At 45.7% G+C, this 26689-nt stretch overlaps 2 protein-coding genes across 5 annotated transcripts in view; both read right to left on the reverse strand.

Moving 5' to 3' along the window:
• HAS3 (hyaluronan synthase 3) overlaps nt 1–11627 on the reverse strand; it is a 26274-nt gene extending 14647 nt beyond the window's left edge. Inside the window, exon 1 of one of the 2 annotated variants that reach the window (XM_010850965.1) lies at nt 11551–11627. The gene's annotated coding sequence lies outside the window, so the exon portion shown is untranslated. Of the gene's footprint in view, nt 1–11173 lie in introns of both variants that reach the window. The other variant, XM_010850964.1, reaches the window with a different exon arrangement.
• Nucleotides 11628–11661: 34 nt separating this feature from the next.
• Nucleotides 11662–26689, reverse strand: part of TANGO6 (transport and golgi organization 6 homolog (Drosophila)) — a 183794-nt gene continuing 168766 nt past the window's right edge. For all 3 annotated transcript variants that reach the window (XM_010850962.1, XM_010850963.1, XM_010850961.1), the window contains one exon: nt 11662–12397. In XM_010850962.1, the coding sequence (XP_010849264.1) occupies nt 12221–12397 (177 nt within the window). In that variant the 3' untranslated portion in view covers nt 11662–12220. The remainder of the gene's footprint in view (nt 12398–26689) is intronic.

Here is a 26689-nt window from a genome sequence, read left to right on the forward strand (position 1 = left end):
CATAGCAACTAGAGAAGCCAGTGAGCCACAACGAAGATCCTGCATGCCACAAACTAATACCTAACACAGCCAAACATTCTAAAAGAGAGAAAGTAGAGGAACGTGTCCAGAGAAGGCAATGGCAACCCACTCCAGTATTCTTGCCTGGAAAATCCCATGGACGGAGGAGCCTGGTAGGCTGCAGTCCATGGGGTCGCTAGGAGTCAGACACGACTGAAGCAACTTAGCAGCAGCAGCAGAGGAATGTGTGAGGTGTGTTCAAAGCCCAGCAAAGACCAGTCATGAAACAAGAAATTTACACTTAAGAACCTGCATCGCTGCTGCCATGTACAAAGTGCCTGATAGTCTACCTGCAGAGGAAGAAGCTGGGAACAGATTCTGGAGGGCCTTGGGTGACAGAATGGTCTGGATTTTATCCAGTAGGTAACAGAGACCTACTGAAGATGTCAGAGCAAAACAGTAAGAGGTTATAAGTCTTGTTTGGTACTTTGGGGTAAAGACTAGGAGTTGGGTAGGAGACCTGTTGGGAGGCAGAAGGGATCCTCCCAACTCAGGAATCTAAACAGAGTCTCTCAAGTCTCCAGCACTGGCAGGTGGGTTCTTTACCTCTAGCGCCACCTGGGAAGCCCTAGAATGCAGATAAATCACAACAAAAGGGTGAGAAAGGGCTGTTGTGTGAATTGTTGGTGCTGCCTCCAGGAAGTGGAGGTGAGGGCTGGCAGTGTCAACTACCAGGCACAAGTGAGACTACAGGTGGTGGAGTAACCAAGGGAAAGAGACTTCTACAGTTTGGAGGGCTGAAGAGGCCATTCTCAAAGCTCTGGAGGGTCTGAGGTGACTGAATCTGACACTACTACAAACCAATATCTCACCTTTCAACTAATTTTCAAATCCAAACCCATGAAATATTCAAATACCTGTGCCAATAGGAGCCTGCTGTTCGATCCCTGTTGTCATCACTCACGCTTGAAGCTGTGGGATAGCCCTGCCAGGTGCTGCTCTGCTCCACTGGTTGCCTACTGAGTCACTGGGCAGAGGACGGGTAGAGGGATGTTCTAGCTCCACAGCTCCCCCGTGCCCTCTGACCTCACGCTTCAGTGCTCCACCCTGGCACCCAGCCCACAGCTTCTAGCAAAGCAAGCAGAATGGAGGATGGCAACCAAGCCATGAGGTCTCCTCCAATCTCTCCAGGCTTCATCCCATCAACTTCCTCTGGGCTGACCACAATCAAAACCTCTCAAAGCTAATGAAGGTGAAATTTAAATTGGCCCCCAAAGAGCAGCAGGCTATGTCTCCCAGGTGACTAAATAGGGCTTTGTCCTCAAGGCAGCTTAATCTGCAATACTAGTTAATACATAATTCAAAGTGGAAGGTGTGTGCCTTGACAGCAGCCAGGCAGCTACCAGCAAACAAAGTTATCCTTTCATAGCTCTCCCCTCTTACCGACAAGTAGTCTGTAATCAGTACCATTTCTAGGTGCTACGTTTGAAGGAGGAGGCTTAAGGACTTCTCTGTCCTGCAGTTACAGTGGTTAGATTTTAACTCTAGTCTTTCTCTCCTTGGATGGAAGGGTCGTTTCCATTTAACGTTAAGGGGCCTCTGCTTGACTGGAGGCAGGGCTGCCAGTTCCTACTAAGGGGCCAGGTTCTTTTATGGTGGCTTGAAGGTCAGGATTAGAAGGGCACACAAGAACGATAACCAAGTATCAAGCCAGACTTGGAGATGCTTTTCTTGGAATCCTGAACAGGAAAAGCTCTTCCTGGCCATCTTTCCTTCCTCTCCCTCCCTCAGGTGAATGAAGAAAGAAATCCAGAAGGCGATTTTAAAGCATAATCTACCTTCTTGGTGGAATATTGTGCAGCTACTAAATATAATGTTCAGGAAGAGAATGTAGGAATATGCAAAAAATACTTATAATGCAATATTAAATGAAAAGGCAGGATACAAAAATCATCATGTATGAATGACTGCATAACATTGCTGTTTTCTTTTGAATCATATGAATTAAAAAGCAGGAGAGAAATTCACCCAGATATTAATATCAGATTTGGGTGGTAGATCAATGAATTTTTCTCTTTGCTTTTTTCTCTGTACTCTCCAAATATTCAATTAATGGTACAGTGGATAGGAATCTGCTTGCTAATGCAGGGGTCATAGGTTCGATCCCTGGTCTGGGAAGATTATTCCATCTGCCTCGGAGCAACTAAGCCCATGAGCCACAACAACTGAAGCCTGCATGCCCTAGAGCCCATGCTCTGCAATAAGAGAAACCACTGCAACAAGAAGCCACCTCACTGTAACTAGAGAGCAGCCCCCGCTCTCTGCAACTAGAGAAAGCCCGTGCAACAACGGAGACCCAGCACATCGAAAAAATTAATAAATAAAAATAATATAAAATTATATAAATTGTAAATTCACAGAAACTGGTGCTGGGTGGGACATAGCATCATATATGGGTTCACGTTCAAAAGGTCCGGCAACCTCAGTCTAATGAAAAAGCAGGGAAGTTGGGAGGGCCAGCATGCAGGATTAGTGGCCGCCAAAACTCCAGTTAATTTGCTTTATTTAAATCCCTCGAACTGTTCAAGAGATTTTTTGCGGGGAAGAAGGGAGTATGTAGATCTGGGCCTGCTCATTCAGCAACTCTGAGTGAATTCCAAAAAGATTCTTTCCTTTTGGCAACACAACCCTGAACCAGGGCACAGGATTTGCCTGGCACAACCCAGCTGGTGTCAACCTCCACTCAGTCCCTCATCCAGGGTCATGGTGATCCTGGGGAAGAGAGGCAGGCACTCTAAATGTGGGCTCTAGGAGCACCCTGAGAGGATGCTCTTCCTGAAAAAAACGTATTTCCAAGAATGATGATGTCAGCAGCATCACACTCCTGCCCAGGGAGAGGCTGTCTTTTCTGGGTGCTGTAAACCGACTCCCATCGTGATAACCATGGGCATGTCCACACCCACACGTGCACATAACATACTGTACCCAGAACCAACACGTGCATACTCGCTCATTACACAAGTACACACTCACTTTTCCCAGACCTGATCGGGACACAATCCCAGCCTAGAGCTCCAGTTGTAGGATCAAGGATCAACAGGAGGGGAACAAACTGCTTAAGGTAACCTCGTTCCATATTCACCTGGGCTTTGTTACAGTATTGTCAATTACAGTTCTTAAATGTGCTCGTACTTCTGCTTCATGTCCTCTTTCTTGATTAAAGACAGTTAGTCACTGTCACAGAGGAGGTCCAAAGCTCCATCATCCATAAAAGCAACTGGAGAAGAGCCAATGGTAGGGGCAGTTCCCATCAGTCCTTTGTGGGGAGAGACCCCCCCAAATATGTCCCACACTCGTATTTTTTGTTAGGACACCTCCCTAACACATACACTCTGTGTCTTTCTCTCTTCCTGCCCCCTGCCATCCTTTTCTCACCAGATAAGCTAATGCAGCGGTTCTCACGTCTGGCTACTGCACATTAGACTTTTAAAACTCCAGGAGGTTTTTTAAAAACATGAATGCCTGGACTCTATCCCGGATCAATTTAGTCACAATCACTGGGGGTGAGCTCCAGGCTTGAATTTTTATTGAATTCCCTAGGAGATTCTATTATGCATCCAGCATTGAGCACGCATCCCATGGATTCTCCTCACATGGGTTTGCAAGTACATCTCTGTGACCTGGAGGACAGCAACCAACCAGCCAGTCCCGGGGCTGAGCTCCAGAGTAGACGAGTGTCTACCCAGCACCTTGCCTGCCACACTGGTCTGAATGAAGTGACCTCAAAGACTTAACAATGAACCAATGAACTACTGAGCCACAAGGTAAAAAGGAAAAGGAGAAAAGACATTAATTTGAGGTAGAAATTAGCAGGGAGAGCCGAGGAGATAAACAGAGGTGGATGGGGACTACCTAGGTGTGTACCCAGATCTCTGAATCTACCTGGAATGGGGTTGATACAACCTTTCCATTGGCAAAAGTGTTGCCTGCTTTTTCCAGGATAACAGGGGTAAAGCCAGGGAGGAGAGAGTTGCCAAATAGCAACCAGGATTTGTTTATTTCACAAATGACAGGACTTCTGTGCATGAAGGGCTTTTCCTCCCTGAAGGATGGGTTAGGGTGGTGGATCTGGGCTGCTCTTTTTTGGGGCACAGAGTCCCGACGACTCTCTCTCACATGGTCCTGGCCCTGGCCACAGAGCAACTCCCACAAGGCATATGCTGGAGCCTTGTTCTTTGCAATTTCTGAACAACACTGATACAGTTTCTTTGGGAAGTGGTGGTGGGAGGGTAGAGACTCACCCCAGGCCCAGCTCTCTGAAGCATCAGCACCACATTTCTTTTAGTACAGACAGCCTAATTTCAGGCAGGCCTTTCCCTAGGATTAATATGGTCACCACAGGTTTTAAAGTGTGGAAAGTGGATGTGTGGTCTAATAAAGGTGTGTGTGAATGTGGGGGGTGGGGCGGGGTAGGGGTTGGGGAGCCTTTTCAAGCTCTAGAGACTCTGGAAACTTGGAGCAGGCAGCTTTGTTCTCCCCAGCGCCTGGCTACCTATGCGTGTGATGTCTAGGGCTGTACCTCTGAAAAGCCCCACCCAGGCACTGTTCTAAGCAGGCTTTAGCTCTTAGGGCAGACAATGAAGATTAAACCTTACATCATTTAATAAACCACTTAAAGGCCCAGTAGCTGTCCCCAGTCCCCCAAGCAGAGAGGATGCTCCTGCAGCTCTGAAGCGGCTCCTCACAACAGCAGGTCCACCCTTGGCACCCCTGCATCTCTGTGATGGAGTTAGGCGCTGGCTACCTGGTTCCTATAAGAACCAGTGAACAAGGACTTCCCCAGGGTCTAGTGGCTAAGACTTGTTGCTTTCAAATGCAGCAGGCCCAGGGTTCCATCCAGATCAGGGAACTGAGATCCTGTGTGCCTCAACTAAGACCCAGCAGAGCAAACAACCAACCAAAACTAGCGAATAATGTCAGAAGCTTCTCTGCTCTAGTGCACTCATTTCTCCGTTTCTCTCTCCATTTTTAAGAACTTCTCTCTCTGAACCCTATTTTCCCCTTCTGCAAAATAGGCCCATGAATTCCAGTCTCATTTTCTCTGAAGGAATGGTATGGAATAGAGGTATCAATGTATATATGCAGGAAATACATACCCAAGAATTAAAACCATCCATTGTTATTCTGAGATACTGAAATCTGAGAACTGAAACCCTGCTCATAAGAGGTGAAAAATTGAAACAAAAAAAACAACAAACCTTTAAGGAGACATTTCTGGGTTCTGATTAGAGCTCATGGGAAGACTTGCTACATTTTCTATGCCCCTACACAGCAGCTCTGCAGCCTCAGAGGTCTACTGCCTTAGGTACCCCAGAAAGAACAGGTCCGTCAATGAGCGATTTACAAAAGCTGTCTAAGTACAGAAGCAGACAGGCTAGGGGGCTTGAGCAAATCTCATGTCCGGCTGCTGAACAAAGGACAAGGTCAAATACAGTATGTGTAACAAGTTCTGGTGTTTGAAGTTGGGTTTTGATGTACAAGGACACTATCTGGAGGGAGTCTGGCCTGAGGTTTACCTTGAAACACATGCTCCATCTGAACAGGCAGGGAACCATTGTCTTTATCCTCACTGATATTAAGAACAGTTTTTTGGATTTCCCTGACGGTCCAGTGACTAAGTCTCCATGCTCCCAATGCAAGGGGCCCAGGTTAAATGCCTGGACAGTGAACTAGATCCCACACGCCGCAAGTAAGGATTCACATTCCACAACAGAGACTGAAGATCCACGAGCCGCAACTAAGACTAGCACAGCCAAATAAATAAAATAAATATTAAAAAAGGAAAGGAAAAAAAAGTGTGTGTGTTTTTTTACCACTTGGAAACATAGTGTCTGTCTATTGGGTAGCAAAGCACAGTGGCTAAAAGCCCAGCCTTGGGAGTCAGACTGAGTCCAAATACTGGTTTGGCTACTTTTCACTAACTACGTAATCTGGAGCAAGTAATTAGCCTCTTATGTGTCTCAGTTTTCCCATCTACAAAACAGGGATAATAATAATACCTCCCTCATAGGCCCAGTGTGAGGATTTAGTGGATTAATAAAGGTCAGGTATAGAGAAGAGCACAATAAGCTCTTTATAGTGTTAAGGTGATGTGGAGCTCCAGCAATCATTCCACCTGGGTTTTACAGGATGAACCTGATACTCTGAGTCGCCGTCAGACCCTAGGTCCTGAGTATGCCTTGGGAATCACGGTCATTATCAAGGGGGCACTTCTAACCCCATGAGAAGGCACACCCTGAACACACAGGACTGAGTCTCAGAGTGGAGAGCCTTGTCCAAGTACTTCTGAACAGACCTGGGGGACTTGGGCTCTCTCTCCAGGATGAGTACTTATAGCTGGCTGCCGGTGAGCATAGCTGCAAAGAGTGTCACTGTGCTCCATTAGCGGCTGTGATCCACAGAAAACTCCATCCTCTGAAGACTCCCTGGGCCAGAATTTTTTAGAGAATGGTGTTAACACTACACTGTGGTGACTGAACCTGTATGGCATGGCTATTTAACACACTGTCAGCTGAGGATGGAGGAACATGATCAGCACAAGTGGGTTCATGGACGTTTTGGTACAAACACTGAAAACATTTGTATCTTTTGAATCTGTTCTTCCAACCTCTTAGGACTTATAGAAACACTTCAAGATGCAAAGAGTTATGTTTGAGAAGCACTGGAAATTAGAGATAATTCAGCTGACAATCAAGAGGCAAATGCTTAAACCAGCTGTGGCTCATCTATACAATGGAAGACACACCACATCACAGGGCAGAGTCTGTAAGTACTGAGAATGTCTCCAAGATATGTGACTAAGAAAAAAATATACAGGACAGTCTTTATGGTGACAATCCCATTTTTCCTTTGGAAAGCAGTAATGTACATTTGAGTGTTCATTTGGGAAAAGGGGGAAAGGAAGGAAAGATCTGGGGATATATACCCAACTGCCGATCAGTGGTAACCTTGGGTAGGAGTGGAGGTGAGTATGTCTTTGTCACATGTACTTTAAGTCTGTTATAATGCATAAAACATATGTAACACACATGTGCATGCACAGACAGACAGATGCAGCCAGGGCGTTTGTACCTGAGGAGCTGGCTTTGCTGCTCGTCAGCACTCTGAGGGCAGGGGACAGCACAGGGCCAGCATCCCTCAGCACAGGTCCTTGGAGATTCAACCACTGCTTCGTGGGACTCATGTGTCGGGGCTTCTGTGTGTACATGAGCCCCTGAATGTTTCCCAAACTGTGCTCCAGTTGGAAGTGTTTTCCTTCTATACTAGTTTTGTGGGGAGAGGGTCCCTAGCATTCAATGGATGTTCAAAAGAGTCTGCTTCAACCCCTCAGGAGACTTTGGCCAAATTCCACCGAAGAGGATTAACAATAGCTTGCCTCTCCGATCCACGATGCTGTCCTGAGAATCAAACAACCTCATGGATAAAAAACGAAAGGAAACTAAAGGAAACCCAGAGGGACTGACCTTGCTCTTCTATGCCCAGGGATGCAGAGTGTTTTGGGGGTGGAAACAGGTAACACCTGAGCCCTTCTGGGAGCATGGACCCCCTGAGTCAGCGCGAAGGACAGTGGGGAGGGACCACAAGGAGGACCCTTTGAGTAACTGGAAACAGCCCCTTTCAAGGCTGGTGATGTCTGTGGTCCCTCTACACGGCTGGCAGGCACGGGTACACTGAGCACAGCCCTGAGCCCTGGCAGCAGCCGGTGTTGTAAGAAGACAACTCCCAACCCCCAAGCAGCCAGGCAGCTCAGAGCAAGTGGTGCATGGAAGGGAGAGGAGCACGCACTGCAGTGAGGCTGCCGCGTGTGACTGCAGAAGCTCCATGGCTGCAGAACTCGCTGGAGGACACAGCTGGGCCCTTAGAGGTCATGCCTGCTGCTGTCCAGGAGGCAGGGGAAGAAGCACATGCCTACTCCTCTTCCACGGTCAGGCACAGTGGCTGCCTCCCACAGCCCACCCTGAAACTCAGTTCCCGTTTTCTGACTCCCCTCCTTGCACTGAAATTCCAGCTGAGCCTTTGATTCTGTGCAGAGACTGCAGAGGCCAGTCTGATTGTGCACAGGTCAGATGAATTGTCCTCCCACCCACTGATCAACTTTCACTCGCCCTGGCTGTCCCTCCACAGAGGGACTGCTCGAGAGTCACAGGCAGGTGGCAGGCAGGGCTCCATTCACTCACAGCCTCACAGACAAAGAGCTGGAGCAGGGCAGGGACGGAGGCCAGACCCACAGGGCTGCTGTCCTCTTTCTTCTGCTGCCAAAGAAGGAGGGTGGTGAAAGGGGACAGGGCTCACTGCTTCCATAGGACTGAGGGGAAAAAAATCCATGGTTGGGTATGAATTCCCTTTGCCTCAGTGTATTTCCCATTTTACAGCTTTCATCACCTTGGCCTCAAAGTACTTTCCAAAAACAAGCTGAAAGAGAATTCACCTTCCAACGTAGGGGGTGCAGGTTTGATCCCTGGTCAGGGAACTAATATCCCACATGTCTCCTGGCCAAAAAACCAAAACATAAAGCAGAAGTAATATTAAACAAATTCAATGAACACTTTAAAATGGTCCACATTTAAAAGAAAAAAAAGAATCTTAAAAAACACCAAAAACATGCTGAAGGGGCTTCAGCTGGAAATAGGTCTGTGGCTGCCCCTACCTCACTCAAAGTGGTCCACAGGCCAGGCACCCCCACACCCCTCCCCTCCATTTCCAGTGGGCTCACACCATCCCTCCTCTTTCACCTCTCTCCTCTCCCACCTTGGACCCTGGCACTCGCCACTTCCTCTGCCTGGACTGCTCTTCCTCCAAGTATCTTTATGTCTGCTCCTTCATCTCCTTCTGATCTTTACTCAAATATCAGCTTCTCAGGAGACCTTCTCTGGACAACTTATCCAAACTTATAGCTCTCAGCCCATACGCAGACCAATTCCTGACCTCAGTTTTCCCTATAGCACTTATCACCATTTGATATTCTATCCTTTATCTTATTTCTTGTCTGGCTCCTTCTGCTATAATGGCAGCTCTCCCTGAAGGTCTGCTGTGTTCTCAGTGCCTGGTACAGCATCTGGCACATAGTAGGTGCTCAACAAACTGTTGTCACTGTGATTTGCTTTCCTACCCACCGTCCCTGGTTGGCTGTTATCTGGGGATGGATTGGCAGAGCCATAGGAAAGTGAAGGAATGGAGAAGAGAGGTGAAGAAAGAACAAGAACATGAAAATATGGAAAAGTATGTGTTTGGAGAGATGATATGGAGCAAAGTGCAAGTTAGGAGATTTCTGATTAAATAACAGCGGGTGGAGACGTCCCTGGTGGTCTAGCAGTAAGACTCCATCCACACTCCCAATGCAGGGTTTGATCCTTGGTTGGGGAACTAAAGATCCCCCATGCTACACAGTGCAGCATAAATGAATGAACGAATAGATAAATAAATAAATAACAGAGGGTGTGTAAAAGGGCAGGTATGTGCCAAGGAGGAAGGACAGCACACCAGAGAGGGAAGCCATCCAGTGTGTCCGAGAAGTCTAACCTGATGAAGCAGTTGACACTTGGGTAGAGTTCCTGGGTTTGGCTGCAGCCACAGCTTTCGGCCCCTTGCTGGTCTTTTGCCACAGTCCCATCCTCTGGAGATCAAGGGAGCTGTGCCAGCGGGCCTGGAAGAGGAAGAAGAAGCAGGGAAGGGAAGGAGCACGAGTAAAAGACCCATGAGTGATACAGGGGAGCTTGGGGCCACTATGCAGTGGAGGAACTGGAGGTGAGAGGCCAGAAGAGCTTCGGTGGCAGAGACGGAGGGAGGAGCCCCGAGGAGCAGCAGGAGAAGATGGCCCCAGAAGGAGGAGAGATGAGCAGAGGCGGAGGCAAGTGGAGGGACGCAGCTGTGACACAGAAGCAGACACACCTTACGGGCCTGTGCAGGGAACTGTCACCACTGCTCCTGCCATCTGCCCCTGGAGTTCTGTACCTTTTTCTAAGTTTTGTGTTCTTATTATCCTAAAGCTCTAAATTCTCATGCTCTTTCTCAGGGATGGAAATGTATATAGATATACATATCTATATAACATCTATACAGATAAATATGGGAGGTTATAATTTGGAAACTTTTCACGTTTTAGTCATATTTGGTGTTTAGGAGGGTGACATTAAGGTATCCCTCCCCTTGAGTTCGGGCTTCCCAGGTGGTGCTAATGGTAGAGGATCCACTTACTAACGCAGAGATGCAAGAGACATGGGTTCAATCCCTGGGCTGGGAAGATTCCCTGGAGTAGGAAATGGCACCCCACTCCATTTTCTTTCCTAGAAACTTCCATGGGCAGAGGAGCCTGGCAGGCTACAGTCCAGGGGGCCACAAACAGTCAGACACGACTGAGCAACTAGCACACACAATGACCCTTTGAGTTTGGTAACAAGGACAGAAAAAGTCACTCTCTGAAGTTGAATCCATCAAAATCAATAAAGAACAGATGCTTTTAGCCACTTGCCAAATAATTCAAATTAAGAGACAACTTCTAAATGGAAATAAAGGGACCAGGATACTCTGCGAGGCACTCGCTAGATGGGTATTTAGACTGGAGACTTTCTCAGTCTAATCAAGTTGATCCATTAGGGTATGTCCCAAGAATTGTAATGCATTTAATGCAAATAAAGTTGTAAATTAAACCAACGGTCTGACACATCTGATTATCTTAAGAGGGTGGTATGGAGTTTAGTTAGAGGAAGGCCAAGAAATAAAAACTTCAGTGTCTATCCAACTGGTCCACAGGAGATTCGTCTCTGATCTGAAAGTCCAATCCTGATGTTCTAGACATCTTTGATCTGGAGAATGGAATAATCTTAATATCCTAGCTGAATGGAAATATTCCTTAAAAACACCTGACTCCCTACGTTCTAATTCACTGCTCACCACAAAGGTTCTAAGCTAAGGACCATGTCTGTAATTTGGCCAGAGGGAAATAGTCTGAGGTTAACTGGCAAATGGACCTGCTTGTAGACAGATCCTTCAGTCACTTGAGAGTTTTGGGAAACTGTGTTTTGCTTCTGCTGGGGCCTGGTCAACAGAGAGTGGGGATAAGACTCCAACAAAATTCATCCCTGACGACTGGTTAAAGACTCTGGGTTAGCCTCACCAAGGTGTTGATGACAGAGATGGCTTATCTGAAGCAGTCATCCAGTTTCTCCTTTTTGTCTTCTCTTTTAGCTGCAATCAAAATTCAGAGGTCGAAATATGTAAATTGGTAAAAAGACATCTATAGCACTACATGTGAAATGACTTCAGTAAACATGGCATCAGGTCACCAATAAACAGCACACTTCCAACAGGCATTTAGTATGAACACACTGTCCAAGCATTCCTCAATCTAAAGGAGCATAAGACTGAAGGCAGGATATAAGCTCTTATCTGAGATGTTCATGGCTCTTTTCTCCTATTATCAGGGCAACTCTGTGCAAACAGCAGCAGAGGAAGTGAAAGAAAAAGGCCTGGGAGGGCAAACACAGCGCTTACCCTTCTTCTCTGGAAGATTCAACCAGTTTGATTCTTTTCTCTGGAGATCAAATCCTCCTTAATGCTACAGCTTTTCATCTCAATAGCAGAGGACCAGATTCAGACCTGTTATTCTTTCCAGCTGAGTTTATTTTATTCCATTTTTGCACGTTTTGGTAACAAATTCCTTTCCCTCCCTACCACCAACTGCATCTCCATCCTCTGAAATGCCTCCTGAGCAGCCAAGGATGACAAGCCCTGGCTGCTCCTCATCACAAAAGGGACCATCAGCAGGGAAGAATATCAGGTATGTGATAGGTGAGTGGTCAACCTCTTCTATACTGAAGTCGTAAGAGAATGGTTAATTAACCAAACTCCATCGGTTGTGTTGAACAGATACTTCCATCAGGTAGATGTCCTTCTCTGAATGCTACAGGACAGTGAAAAATGTTCAGATCAATGAGACCTGTAATCTCTTCCATGAGTACACACTTTAAGCTGGATGCAGTGTGACTAAACAGATGATACAGGAAGGTCCGCCTGAAGACACACGTGACCAGAGACAGAAAGCCACCTCCAGGGGCAGCCATATTGCCAGCTCCAAAGGGGCAGTGGGGCCACCTGCTGGAAGGCCTGGACACTGCTCAGGATGCTTGGTCCCTCTGCCTCCTCCAAGTCCTTCAAGGCTGGTCTATGGCAAGACAGTGATCTTTTTCTCCAGCTTCTGTGGCGGAAACAGGAAGTTTCTCATGATCCCATCCAGCTCTTCCAGGGCTAGCTGGGCATGAAGCCTGGCCACATCATCGGGCTCCAAACACACCACGTGCTTCAGCAGGTGGTAGAGATCCTTGAGGACGTCCCTCAGCACCTGGACGAGAGAGACAGAGTCAAGGCCATCTGTCTACTGTGCCAAATTTTCTCTGAGTGACCTAAGTGCCTTCTCCTATCTGAGGTATTCTGCGAGGAAACCCACAGGCTCCTTTAAGAAGATAAAACGTGGTCCTCTCAGGTGGGAGATGGGAGTGGGGCAGCTGTATTGAGATAGGCTTCCCTTTGGGTTTCTCACGCACTCTTAACCCCTTACTACGCTGGCCTTTGTGGTTGCCTTTTAGCCCCTGACCCAAGTAGAGATCCCAGACCCCTTCCTTCAGTCCCAAAGCATGGCACCAACCTCAGGACCACAGGCAGGCAGTACTGCCCAATGCAGGTGTTCCTGGCATCCTCCCCCACTAACTCCCACAAAGCCCTCTGTGATACCCACAGAACTGGCATCTAGCTTATGAAACCAGGAGGCTATTCTTTGGCAACCATGCTTTCCCTTGCCACTCCTTTAAAATTTTTCCACCAGTTTCATTTTGGTACAATTCTCTCAGCCACTCTGTAACTTTTTTTCAACTCCAACACTGCAATGGGAAACAAGATAGGACTTCACAGACACAGTCAGACCCATTTCTTCTTGTCCAATACTCTAATCTGATGGTCTCATATGGAACTGGGAAGGTGCCAAAGAACAAAGCACCTCCTGCTAGAAGCTTCTAATTTTTTCCCCAATCCTCCTGGCTTAGAAGTCAGAACTTCTAGCAAGAAATGGGTTCTTCTAGCAAGACAGCAGGGAAACTCAGTATAAGGGAACTTAGGGATCATTTGGTCAAACGAAGGACTGAAGAGTCCAGGTCACTAGTGGGTCACATATCTTGTCTGCAGCTACTTGCAAAGTTACTTCTGGTCTAGGACTCTCTGCCTCAAAAGCTACATTTTTTGGTTCAGGTACTATACTAGATATTTTCTTTATATTATCTAATTTTTATGCCAGTCGTATAAAGGGAAGTTTTTAGCCCCACTTTACAGATGAAGAAATAAGAGTTGATTAGAGGGTTAAGTAAACTCCCAACATCATTTGGCTAAAGAAAGGAGGAACCAGTTTTTAAACTTTCAGAGTCTGTGTTCTTACCTGTTTATTTTTATTGAAGAGGTAATACAGTATAAAGAAGACCATATTAAAAAATAAGTCTCTCTTCTACCAAGACTCCTAATTTCTCTTCTAAGAGGATATCATTCTTAATTGTGCAAAATATTCTAGGTGTTTATAAGCATATCTGCCTTTTTTTCCCTTCCCCTTTTTAAAGCACAGAATTATATACTACACTGCTAAGTACCATGATTCCCACTCCACCCAATGTATTTTGAAGATCTTTTCCTATTACAAAAATTATTGCAATAAACATTCTGATACCTAATCTGCAGACATGCACAAGTATATTTGCAGGACAAATATCCAGAAATGGAATTACAAGGTCAAAGGGTAATGTGCAGTAAAAATCTTAATAGCTGGCCAGAGAGGTTGTAATAATTTATATTTTTACCTATCACTTTGAAAACTCCTATTTCCCCATATTCTCATAAGTATTGCAAACTCTTTATTAATGGAAAATAGCACCTTGCTGTTTTAAATTTGCATCTTTCTAATAGATAAAAAAAAGGAATAGGAGAATGGAGAAATTCTTTCATTCTTTCGCTTCTATGGCTTTTCATAAAAACCATGTAATAAATATATATATAACAGTTTATATACAATAGACACAGATTATCTCTGCAAAATACTGGTTGCCTCCAGCAAGGGAAACTGGAGAGAGATGTGGGGGATTACATACCCTTTTGTGCCAGTTTAATATTGTATTTTATGAATATAAAATCTATTAAAAATAAATAGTCCTTTTTTGAACTGGATTAACTACTAGACAAAGATTTTCCTAAGGCTATTTAATAGGTAAAGGAGACACAGAACCTGCTTTTAAAAGCTTACCCTCTGGTGGTGAGTCTGCTTACCCTCTGGCGGTAAACGAAGACAATATAGAACGGAACATGGAAAGTTCCTGAGAGCAGAAAGTGTGTGAAAAGAGGTTCGAGGAAACAGAGGTCATATTTTAGGAACAGGAAGTGAATTGGAAATGGTGAACATGAACAAAAATGATGGGAAATGGTTAATTCAGTGGGTAGCTAGTACACTTACATCTGGCCCCATGATCCCCTGAACATTCCACCCAAGTACACTAAGCATGTAGCATCACAAATCTTGAACTTGCTAAAGAACAGAGGATGAGGGACTTCCCTGGTGGTCCGATGGCCAAGATTCCATGCTGCCAATGCAGGGGGCCTGGGTTCAATCCCTGGTCAGGGAAATAGATCCCTTATGTTCCAACTAAGAGTTCGCATGCCTCAACTAAAGATCCTACATACTCCAACAACAACAAAAAAAGATTCCTTATGCTGCAACTGAAGATCCAGGACAGTCAAATAAATAAATTAATGAAAAGAAAACAAAAGAATAGAAACAGAGCCCTCTCCATCATTTGATATTGTCGAACAGCATGGGCACTGGAGAGTGGAAGGAGGTAGGTAAGGGGTGGGGGACACAAAACCAGCTCCCTAGGCCACCTGCTGGTCTCCCTCTTGTCCCTGGGCTCCAGCTGTGAAGGCCTTCTTCTTTCCTTGTCTGAGCAAAGCCCCTCCCCAGCTCAAGGCCTTTGCTTATGCTGTTCCCTCAGCCTGGGAGACCACCGTTGCTCTCTCTTCAACTACAAGTCCTCCTCACCCTCAGCCTGAAATGCCACATCCTAGCTCCCACCTAGGTAAGCCTTCTAGAGTTGCGTCTGTAGCCTCTCTCACACTTGGAATTTAAACACTCACTGTGTAACTAAAAATGTATTTTCCTCACTAGCTCACAGGTACTACTGATGCTGATGCCATGTCTTGCCTTGTACACTGTGGTGTAATCACAGTGTCTCATAAAATGACTGGCACATGGCAAGTATCTAAAAACTATTTATAAATGAGAGAAGGCACACATGCATGCTATTCCTGGCCAGTCTGTCACTTGGTAAAAGCTAAAAATTCTGAGAACATCCACTGAAACAGTGTCATGAAACCAGGCCTGATTCACAGGTGTGTGACCTGTGCAGCCACACAGGGTCCCATGATCAAGAGGGCCCTGTGCCTGGTTTAATGGTCTGCTGCTGCAACCTGATACTTAATAATTGCATATTTGAGCTTGATTTTATAAGTGAAGTTCAAAAGGACACAGGAACCTGAGAGTGAGCAGAGGAGATCTGCCCCATATGTGTGTCCCCCATTCCTGCCGGTGCTGCATGAGCTCAGCTCTGATGCACCTACGACACGTGGGAGTTCAGCTAGTCCTGAAGCCTCTACCAGGGGAGGGCATCTGTTACATTCATGACTGAAAAGTGAAGGCACTGAAAGCCTGCACAGGCCACACTTTCGTGGAAACCACCACTCGCTTTAAACATAGTAAGCAGGCGACGACTTTCCAAGAAACATGGATGAGGAAGGAATCCATCATATCCTCTGCGTGGATTCCCCGTGTTAGCCAGCCATCTATGCTGAAAATGATGACACAGAAGGAAACACAGTTCTTGTTCTTGTTCTTTCACCTTTTTCTTATCCATCAGTAAACTGAAGATAAAGGGTGTTGGTAAGATGAGCATGTATCAAGATGTGAAATAAAACCAGTTAATTTTGTGCAGACTTTCCACTGTTCTGCTACATATGCACTGTTATGCATATGTAGCTGGTACATATGCATGTACCAGCTACAGAATACAAACTGTATAATTTTGGTGATCCCACATATAAGTTAAACATGTGTGGGTTTAAATGAGTTAAACATTTGAAATTGGCATCACACAATATAAAGATGTTCAGTAAAATCCATGCTAATGGTCTAACACATAAAAGGGTCTCAACTTAGAACAGTGTTAAAAAAAAAAAGAAAAAAGAACAGTGTTAACAGCAAATAATAAACACCTTGACAAGTCAAAGGACAGAGAGACTGTGGAAGAAAGGAAAACAACTTGATATTTAAAAACCCTGAATGGTACTTTCTCCTTGTTTTGTTTTTTTTTTTAAACAAGTGACCCTGCATTTTCATTTTGCACTGGGCCCCACATATTACGCACTTGGCCCTACAGACAACTCTCTCTGCTCTTTGCCCAATGTCTCGGCATTAAATGCCTGAATCCTACAGGCAAAGTCCACAAAGATGGCACCCCACCTCTGCTGTGCAGTTGTCTCCATGTTGTCCGGAGCTGCTGGGTCATGAGGCGCAGGTCGGTGTCTGACTCTGGCACTATTGCTTGCTGCCCTCTCATAACCTAGCTTTCTCCCTCCCCAGGGCTGCCAGTGTGAAAAGGAGAGACGATTCTGGAAAGAGGATGACTCCCTGCAGCGATTGCCTCATGCTTACTCACTCATTCAATAATCGTTATTGAGGGCCTACTTCGAGCCCAGGCAGTGTGCTGGTGATAAAAGGTGAATAATGTACAAACCCCACCCTCCAGCAGCTATAGCCCAGCAGGGAGGCAGACACGCACACTGGACGGTGTGATCCTCAGTCTAAGAGATAAGTGTACGTGATTCCACGGAAGCAAAGGAAGTGGTTTCTGCCTGTGGAGGTGAGGAGGAACATTTCCCTGCCATGCGAAAAGGCCTTCGCTCTGACTTTTATTTGTAGCCAATGGGTGGCACCACAGAGTGGCCAGGGGAAGTTTTACTGTCTGTCCCCTCACCCTCAAACCACCTCAAATAAATGCAGAGTCTAAGCAAACCAGCATGCCTGTTTGTGAATAAAGCTTAAAGACAAATCTCCCAACACGCTCTTTAATGGATTATAGCCCAGTGTCTCTTATACAGAAATTCTAGTGTTCCCATTGTTTATTATAAGGTCATCTCTTTTTCTTCTTTCACCTAGTCAGAAATATCTTAAAAATTTTTTGCTAGAGCCTCCTAATGGGAGATTTGGATTGACATATATACATGACCATGTGTAAAACAGATAGTGGGAAGCTGTGGTACAGCACAGGGAGCTCAGCTCATTGCTTTGTCATGACCTAAAGGGGTGTGATGGGGAGAGTGGGAGGGAAGTCCAGGAGGGAGGGCATATATGTATGCATACGGCTGATTTACTTCACTGTACAGGAGAAAACGAAAACAACACGGTAAAGCAATTGTATTCCAATTTTTAAAAAGAAGACAAAAACAAAGTAAGATGAGCTTTTCTTTGTTAAAAAGGAGAGTTGTAAGGCATTCTGGTCGCTAGGGTGCTTTTTCTTTCCTGGTGTGGGTAGGAATTTTTTCTTGGCACTGCTGTGTCCTTAAAACAACAATAATGCTTGTGCAAACACCACTTCATACTTGAGGGGTGCTGAGTCCTTTGTTATCAGTTACCGGATCTCCTTTTTTAGGTAACTCAGTGTTAGGAAAAAGGCTCCTTCTTAATTAATGGGTCTGTCTCAGCAACCTGCCCTGAGACTTCTCCCCAATCCCTATAGCGCTGAGGATCCCACACATCACAGGACTTCCTCCGGACTCCCCAAGGATCAAAGCTTTCCGCCAGCCAGGGATTGTCACCAAATCCCGCGGATCAGGGGCTGAATACAAGGAGAGTTCAAAGGTAAAGTTACTCACAGGAGCCTCTGTGGTGGGCAGGATATAGGCAATCCCACAGAGGAAACCTCTCATTAAGAGTTCAACACACCTGCTCTCATCCCCCCACGCAGCAAGGCCCCAGGACTCTAGGGAGAGGTGGTGGAGGGTGTGAGTAGGGTGGGTCAGGGATGGCTTCAAGAAGTACCGGATTCCTAGTCTAAAAGCTCTTTGGAAAGGGATGGGGTTCAGGTGGTTTTTAGAAAAGAATGTAGAGTGTGGGTGCAACACACACAATTCCTCTCCCCCCTCCACCCTCGCCCTTGCAGGGGCCAGTTCCCTGGAGCGCACAAAGCTGATGCTTCAGGGACACAGGCAGTCTTCAGGGTTAGACATGGCTTAGAAAAGCCAGATGAGGCACGACCCTCTGAAAAGGGACTGTGTGAGCAAAAGACTGCCTTGGGCGCACAGGTGCCTTTTCAATGGAAAACCAGGAAAACTGTTTGACTCTTTCAATGAGCTTGACCCCAAACACGCCCAGAGTGGTGGTTATATCTCTGTGTTAAGATCAAAAGAAGAAATACATGGCAAATTGCTTTCTTCACTTTAATTTCTAAGCTTATTTATATATTTGATTATAAAGACAATATAACCACAACCCAGAATATCTGGGAAACAGGAAGGAAAAAAGTCTCTAGTCAAATTACCTAACACAAACTCCATGAGTAAATACATTTAGCAATTAGTATTCATTTACATTTAAAAATTATTTTAAAAGTCACACTTCCAGGTGATTTTACAAATGAAACTAAAGTAAGTGAAATTACTATTCTTTTGTATTATTATGTGAGATCAGTAAGACATACAAATGGCCACAGATGAGACATTTACAGAAATAAGAATTCCAGAAAGCGTAATCTAGAGGAGGACTTTCCATCTATATTTTTGTAATATTTAAGGAAAAAATGGATTACTAAATATGAAAGGATTAAAAACTTAAATGCTAGCACACACTAACTGTATTTAGAAATTCAGTCTTCTATAGAGCTAGAAGAATTGTGATTCCTTTTGTGGTTAAGAAATAAGTGCTGAGCACAAAGACAAAAGCAGACAAAGAACAGGGAAGTCAGACATTGAAATAAAAGGCAGGATCTGACATGAGAAATAAGTGAACTGGAGTTGGTGGCTGGATACTGACCTTGCAGACAAAAAAATTTTCTGACTGGGGCCCAGAAGACGAGGCAACCCCAGAATCCAACTACGTTTAAAGACAGGCTGAAATAAGCATCAGGTGTGGCATGAGGAAGTCAGGTCAACCTCTGAGAATCCTCATCTTGACCCCTGTGCTTCCATGTTAAAACCAATGTTTGGGGACTTCCCTGGTGTCCAGTGGCTAAGACTGCATGCTCCCAATGCAGAGGACCCAGGGTCGACAGCTGGTGAAGGAACTAGAATCTACTTGCCACAATTAAGGGTTTGAATGCCACAACTAAAGATTCTGCATACCAAAACTAAGATTAAAGATCCCACATGCTGCAACTAAGACCTGGTGCGGCCAAATAAATTAAAACCAAGAACCAAGGTCAGCTTGATGTCTGAGGGAAATGAGCGAGATCAGAAGAGACTAGTTATGGGACAGAGTCAAGCATCCACAAGAGAGCACAAGCTGGCCAACATTTCCCGAATGTGTGCAGGAGACTGAGCTCAGCAAGCTGGGTGCTGAGGGCCAGCTCCAACCCTCAGGAGCTCACCACTGACTGGGGGAGACAGACATGCAGAGTCGAACCTAATGGTCTGCTGGCAGGTGAACTCAGTGAAGTGAATCCTGGCACCCCAATTACCAGCTAGGGAATCCTGAGCAAACCACTTGGGCTTTTGGAACACCAAAGATTTCCTCTCAGGATGGGAATAACACTGCCTCCTTTTAAAGCTGTTGTGAGAATTGCTATTTGTAAAGATCCAAGCGCAAGGATTTGCACGTGGTGGCAGCTGCACAGGTGGCACTAATACTGTGATCTCGGGACTTCCCTGGTGATCCAGTGACTAAGACTCTGAGTTCCCAATGCAGGCGGCCCAGGTTCCATCCACAGTCAGGGAACTAGATCCCGCTTGTCGCAACTAAAGTTTCTGCATGTTGCAACGAAGACTGAAGATCCCATGTGCTGTCCAACTAAGACCAGGCGCAGCCAAATAAATAAATATTTTTAAAAATACTGAGACAGCTCTGAGGCCAGATTGTGTCCATCTTGCTGCTCTTGCATCACTGAGACCGCAAGCAGAGCCTGGCAGGTAAGAATCTTTGACGAACATAAGAATGAATGAACATGTGATAACAACAGCTAATCTCCACATAATATCTATTATGTGCCAGATGTGGTTCCAGGCAATTTATCTCTAGTAACTCACTGAATCCTCACAACACCACGAGAGAGGTACTATTATCTCCAATTTGTCCACACAGCTGGTGACAGAAGGAGGCAGGATTCACACCCTGGCTGTCTGGATTTGAGTCAATGCTCTTTATTAACCACTAGATTATCCTGCCTCTCCAAGTGGTTATTACTTTCACTACTAGGAGTGGGGGACATAAGCACATATATTGCCTACCTTACAAGTTTACTGTGAGAGCAAAAGAGATAATGCAGGTGAGGGTACTTTGCTATCACAGTGTGGTGATCAATAATTCAAAGTGTCAGTGGTACTATTATTCTGACATTGAGGTAATTGGATTTACCACCCAGGGGCTAAGAAAATAAGGGGAAAGGCTCAGCTCTGAAAATGAAAAATAGAGAGCAGGAGCCAAAGAAGAAGCAGTCAGGAAGATGAATAAATGGAGGAGAGTCAGAAGACAAGGGGAGGGCTGTAAGAGAGGGGAAACAGGACTGATGCAGCCTGAGCATGGGATCGGGGCCAGAGTTGAGTTCTGGTGGTCGGGAACACAGTGCGCACCCTGCACAGAGCTGAGAGCACCAGCAAGGGCTCTTCTGGGCAAGCAGAGAGCAGCCCAGCTCTGAGGTCTCCCTGGGATAATAGGCAGGAAACAAAGTAAACTGGGGAAGCAGGATGGAGGCAGATAATCTGAACATTACTGAGGAAGTTCGGTCCAAAGAAGGATAAATGCTTTACTGATAAAACCTAAAACTTCACTTTGATGGCTCTATGAAAAAGAAATCAGGCCCAATTCAAACAGAAAGACCTGGCTTTTGAGACACTTCATTGAAAAGCACTGGGTGGGTCAGCAGAGAAAGACAGGATTACTAATGGCTGAGAGATTCCTATCTGTGCCTGACAGATCATCTCAAACATGCTGAAGTTCAGGGCGGCATTCTTATTAATGCTGGAGGTTACTGAGCTTTTCAAAACCTTTTATTCTTAAAATATTTTTCTCTGCTAGGCCTAGAAATAAACGGCATTTTTACCCTTTCTGGGTTGTGTCTGGCTATTAAATAAGAAGGGCATCTCAAGTGCAAGGTGGAGATGGTGGGTGAGGAGGGGATGAGGGGATATCAGGCATGATTTTCATTGAAGAATAAGGGGAAATTTGTAACTAGTGATGTGCTCAAAATGCTACAGGAATGTAGACAGGCTGGGCAAGTGAGGGGCAAAGACTAAGACGGGCTTTACAGTGAACCCCTGGGAGAGGTAACAGTTCAGGGATCCCAAACAAAAAGTAGGCACTGGGGCTGTTCACTCACTGTGGCAGGGACTGGAGCAGCTGCCGTGGTGGCGCTAGGAGCAGCAGTGGCAGCATCTCTCAGAATGTCTTTAAATAGCAACCTGAGGAAGGCAGCAGTTTTCCTACATCCCCACAGGCACGGAAATAGAACAAAGAAGGCAGGAAAAAATGGCCGGAGGATGTGCAGAGGCAGCAAGCTGCTGCTCGCAGGAGAGGAGATGGGGCGCTTTGTCTGTGGAAGGGGATTACAATCCCAGCTTTCAAACTGTACTCAATTACCGCATCTGGGGGAAAAGGGCTTCATTTTTCTTGGCCCTTGAAGCTTCCCATGCAGACACCCTGCCGAGGGAGAACCGGCCTGCGCCTTTTCTACACTCATGCTTCCCACCTGGGATTAGACAGCGCCTGTCAAGGCTCACTACTACCATTCACTGAGTGTTTACTAGCTTCAGTCACTGCTAAGCCATTCATGCGCATTATCTCATTTAATCCTATGAGGTAGGTGTTATGAGGCCCAGTTGACAAAATAGGGAAAGGGGATTTAGAGAGGTTTAGTGATTTGCTCGGAGAAGGCAATGGCACCACACTCCAGTACTCTTGCCTGGAAAATCCCATGGACGGAGGAGCCTAGTAGGCTGCAGTCCATGGGGTCGCTAGGAGTCGGACACGACTGAGCGACTTCACTTTCATTTTTCACTTTTATGCATTGGAGAAGGAAATGGCAACCCACCCAGTGTTCTTGCCTGCAGAATCCCAGGGACGGGGGAGCCTGGTGGGCTGCCATCTCTGGGGTCGCACAAAGTCGGACACGACTGAAGCGACTTAGCAGCAGCAGCAGTGATTTGGTCAAGGACACAGCTAGAATTCAAATCTGCATCCATCAGGTCTCACTACAAACCCTGCTCTTACTAGGAAATCCAACACACAGGCGGATGCTCTGGAGAGAATCTGACCTTTTTCCTGCACTTTCAAAGCAGCTGATTTGGATGAGGCCTGGCTAGGGAAGAGGAGGAACAGCAGCTAGGTTACTGGCTGACTACAGGTGGTGGGTTTCCTCTGGGGCACTGCTTAGCTTGGGGCATCTCACAGCACCCCAGGCTCCTGTGGCTCATACAGCCTCATGTCCAGCTTGACTGGCCATCAGGAAAGTGCAGGCCACTCCCCTTAAGGTGAAAGTGAAGTTGCTCAGTCATGTCCCGACTCTTTGCGACCCCATGGACTATAGCCTACCAGGCTCCTCAGTCCATGGAATTTTCCAGGCAAGAGTACTGGAGTGGGTTGCCATTTTCTTCTCCAGAGGATCTTCCCAACCCAGGGCAGTCCTCAACCCTTTTGGCATCAGGGACCAGTTTCGTGGAAGACAGTTTTTCCATGGACTGGGGTTTTGGGGGATGGTTTCAGGATGATTCAAGTGCACTACATTTATTGTGCACTTTATTTCTATTATTACTACATCAGCTCCACCTCAGATCATTAGGCATTAGATTCTGGAGGTTGGGGACCCCTGGTTAGAGGGTCTGCCTAGTGGAATTCAGGCTTCCTAGATGGCTCAGAGGTTAAAGAATCCATCTGTCAATGCAGAAGACGTGGTTTCAATCCCCGGGCTGGGAAATCCCCTGGAGGAGGAACTGGCACTCCAGTATTCTTGCCTGGAAAATTTCAAGGACAGAGGAGCCTGGTGGGCTACAGTCCATGGTGGGCTACAGCCTGGTGGGCAAACAGTCGGACACGACTGGGCGACTGAGTAGGCATGCACACACACTAGTGGAATTCAGCGCTCTGTGCAAAATGCCTCAGGAAGAAAAGGTTATAGTTACACCAACAGGTCAGAGAAAATCATACTGACTGAAGTCCTGGCGGGGTTGGTAGTATGTGTTCATATATATACGGCATGGACTAGAGCAGAAAAAGCAACCTGCCCACCAATGCTTAAGTATTGCTACACAGCCCAGACTCTGCCTCTGAGCAACAACACCATTCTAACACAGTGATTCTCTACCTCTGCTGCAGATTACAATCCCCTGGAGAACTATGAAAATGTGTGGGCCCCCATTTCACACCTAAGAATCAGAATATTAGGGGTATGGCGTTAAAGGCTTAAAAGAATTTTTTTTTTAATTTCTTTTTATGCTCTCCAGGTGACTCTAATGAGCAGCCAGGATATAGCGATGCAACATGTTAGGCAAAAATACTGGGTGTTGCCGTTGTTGTTTAGTCACTAAATCATGTCCAACTTCTTTGTAACCCCAAAGAACAGGCTGCCAGGTTCCTCTGGCCATGGGATTTCCCAGGCATCCCATGAAATTTCCCCAAGCAATCCATTTCCCAGGAGTGGGTTGCTATTTCCGTAAGAGACATGTCATGGTTTCCAAAGAAGGCTCACTATGACAACTTTGGCCATGAAAAATCCAAGTGCCAAGAGCAAGGGTGATGGAATCAAGACATGACCTGTTGCACTTTATAGAATTTTCTTAACTATCAACTACTAGATTTTGCATTTTCTAGCAAGGGGACTGGGTCAAAAACATTTTGATCCACAAAGTAATACTGCATCTTTTTTCCTGAAATATTTAAAAAATTTGTTCTTAAACATGTACATTGGAATATAATTCTTTTTTATTTTTTGAATGCAACTCTGAAGACAGAGAAAGTTATAGGCTCCCCAAAAATGCATGCAGCTGCCTCCATTACTAGGTTAACTGTAATTACAGCAAAAAACCTCTGCTCAGATGGGAGGAAGTAAGGAAAACACATATGCTACAATTTTGACAGCAACGTGTACACACACACACATACATAAGTGTGTGTGAGTGTGTGAAGCCAAGTTTTCAAATGCAGCCAGCTCTGGCTGCTTGTCAGTGTTCTTTCTGTCACCATGCCTCAGGACTCCTCCCAGCTGATCTGGGGACAGCATGTCTACAACCCAACTGCAATGAAAACTGTAGGCGTTTCTGAGTAAGGAAGGTAAAACTCCCTCCTAACGAGAACACCTATTTGGGCAACTTCTGATCTGGGGAAAGGTGAACACTGGACAAGTTAGGAAGCACCAGAATTTCCAGTTTAAGATCTAAGCAGTCTATTTGTTGCAAAGGCGGGTATAAAGAAATTTAAGACATGTATTGCTCCATGCATCTTAGACAAAAGATTCCATGCACTCTCTTAACAGACATTTATTAAGTGTTATTCTGTGCAAAGCAATGTGCCAGATTTGGGGAATATAAGAGTGAGTGGAAAAGTAGTCAGATTCACAGAGACGGACAGGACAGAGATTGCTAGGGGCTGAAGGGTGGGCTTCCCTGGCAGTTCAGTTGGTAACGAATCCACCTGCAATGCAGGAGACCCTGGTTCGATTCCTGGCATTGGGAAGATCTCCTGGAGAAGGGATAGGCTACCAACTCCAGTATTGTTGGGCTTCCCTGGTGGCTCAGCTGGTAAAGAATCTGCCCGCAATGCAGGAGACCTTGGTTTGATCCCTGGGTTGGGAAGATCCTGGGTTCGATCCCTAGATTGGAAGGGGCTGAAGGAGGGGGAAGAGTTAGCATTTAATGGGTACATGGTTTCCGTTTTATGAGACGAAGAGTCCTGCAGAGGGATGCCAGTGGTTGTAGTACAAAAACGTGAATGTACTTAATGCTACTGATGTGCTGTGTGTGTCATGTATATTTACTACATTTAAAAAATTATTCATTTATTTGTTGCACTGGGTCTTAGTTGTGGCATTTTCAATCTTTGCTGCAACATGAGGGATCTTTAGTCTTTAGTTGCAGCATGTGAGATCTAGTTCCCTGACCAGGGCCTCTGCATCGGAAGCACAGACTCTCAGCCACTGGGCCACCAGGCAAGTCCCTTTACCACATTTTCTTTAAAAAAAAAAAAATATATATATATATATAAGTGTGTTCAGGGGCTGCCGCCTGTCGACAACAGAGGTGAACACAGAAGTGCAATATCTACTGAGCTGATACATAAACTACTGTAGAGCCTGGAAAAAGGAGGACTAAATTTGCCAGAGAAATCAGGATAGGCTTTTTACAAAGACCAGAACATTTAACATTTAGAGTTCTAAAGGATGAATACAAGTTTATCAGATGGACAGGTTGGGGCAGGAGAAGGCATTTAAGGCGTAAGGAACAGTATGGACAAATATCTGGAGGCAAGAAATATTAAACTGACTATGTGGGGTTGGTGCGAGGTTCTCAGGGCTCCTGGGGGGAAGTACAGGAGAGAGAGTTATAAAGTCCAAAGGGGTCCAGATTATAAAGGACCTGCCTGTCATGCTAGGGAGCCTGGCCTTTATCTTAGGGACCACAGGGAACCTTTGAAAAAAATGTTAGCTGAGGACAGGTCTTCAGATTTGCATTTCAGAAAGATCTCTTTGGCTGCTCCCTTACCACACTGAGTAACTATTGAATATCTGCTAATCAGGAGAATTAGAGTAGAAGTCCCATGGTGAAGGAAAGAAAGCCTAGGAATCCAGGTTTGTCCTAGTACACTTGTAAGAGTTTACCTCTTCCTCAAGTATAATCTCAGGCCTATTCTTCTTAGTTCCTTCAGAACAGACAAGCTGGCAATGAAGCAACCTGGGTTTGACTCAGCTCTCTTCTGTCTGACTTGGGCACCTAAATGTAAACTTTCCACTTACCCATAAATAGGGTTATGAGCATAATTATCTCACAGGATTGTCAGGATTCAATGAGATAAAGCATGCGAAGAACTCAGTGCTTGGGATTTTCCTGGTGGTCCAGTGATTAAGAATCCCCTTCCAATCCAGGGGATGCAGGTTCAATCCCTGGTCAGGGAACTAAGATCCCACATGCCACAGAGCAACTACGCCCACATTCCGCAACTAAGACCTGACACAGTCAAAAAAAAAAAAAAAAGAACTCAGTGCTTTGCCTGGCGTATGCTATGCTAAGTCACTTCAGTCGTGTTCAACTCTGTGCTACCCCAGAGACAGCAGCCCACCAGGCTCCCCCGTCCCTGGGATTCTCCAGGCAAGAACACTGGAGTGGGTTACCATTTCCTTCTCCAATGCATGAAAGTGAA

Source organism: Bison bison, unplaced genomic scaffold (assembly GCF_000754665.1).
Source record: "Bison bison bison isolate TAMUID 2011002044 unplaced genomic scaffold, Bison_UMD1.0 scf7180017864297, whole genome shotgun sequence".
In the NCBI taxonomy this organism is placed as follows: domain Eukaryota; kingdom Metazoa; phylum Chordata; class Mammalia; order Artiodactyla; family Bovidae; genus Bison; species Bison bison.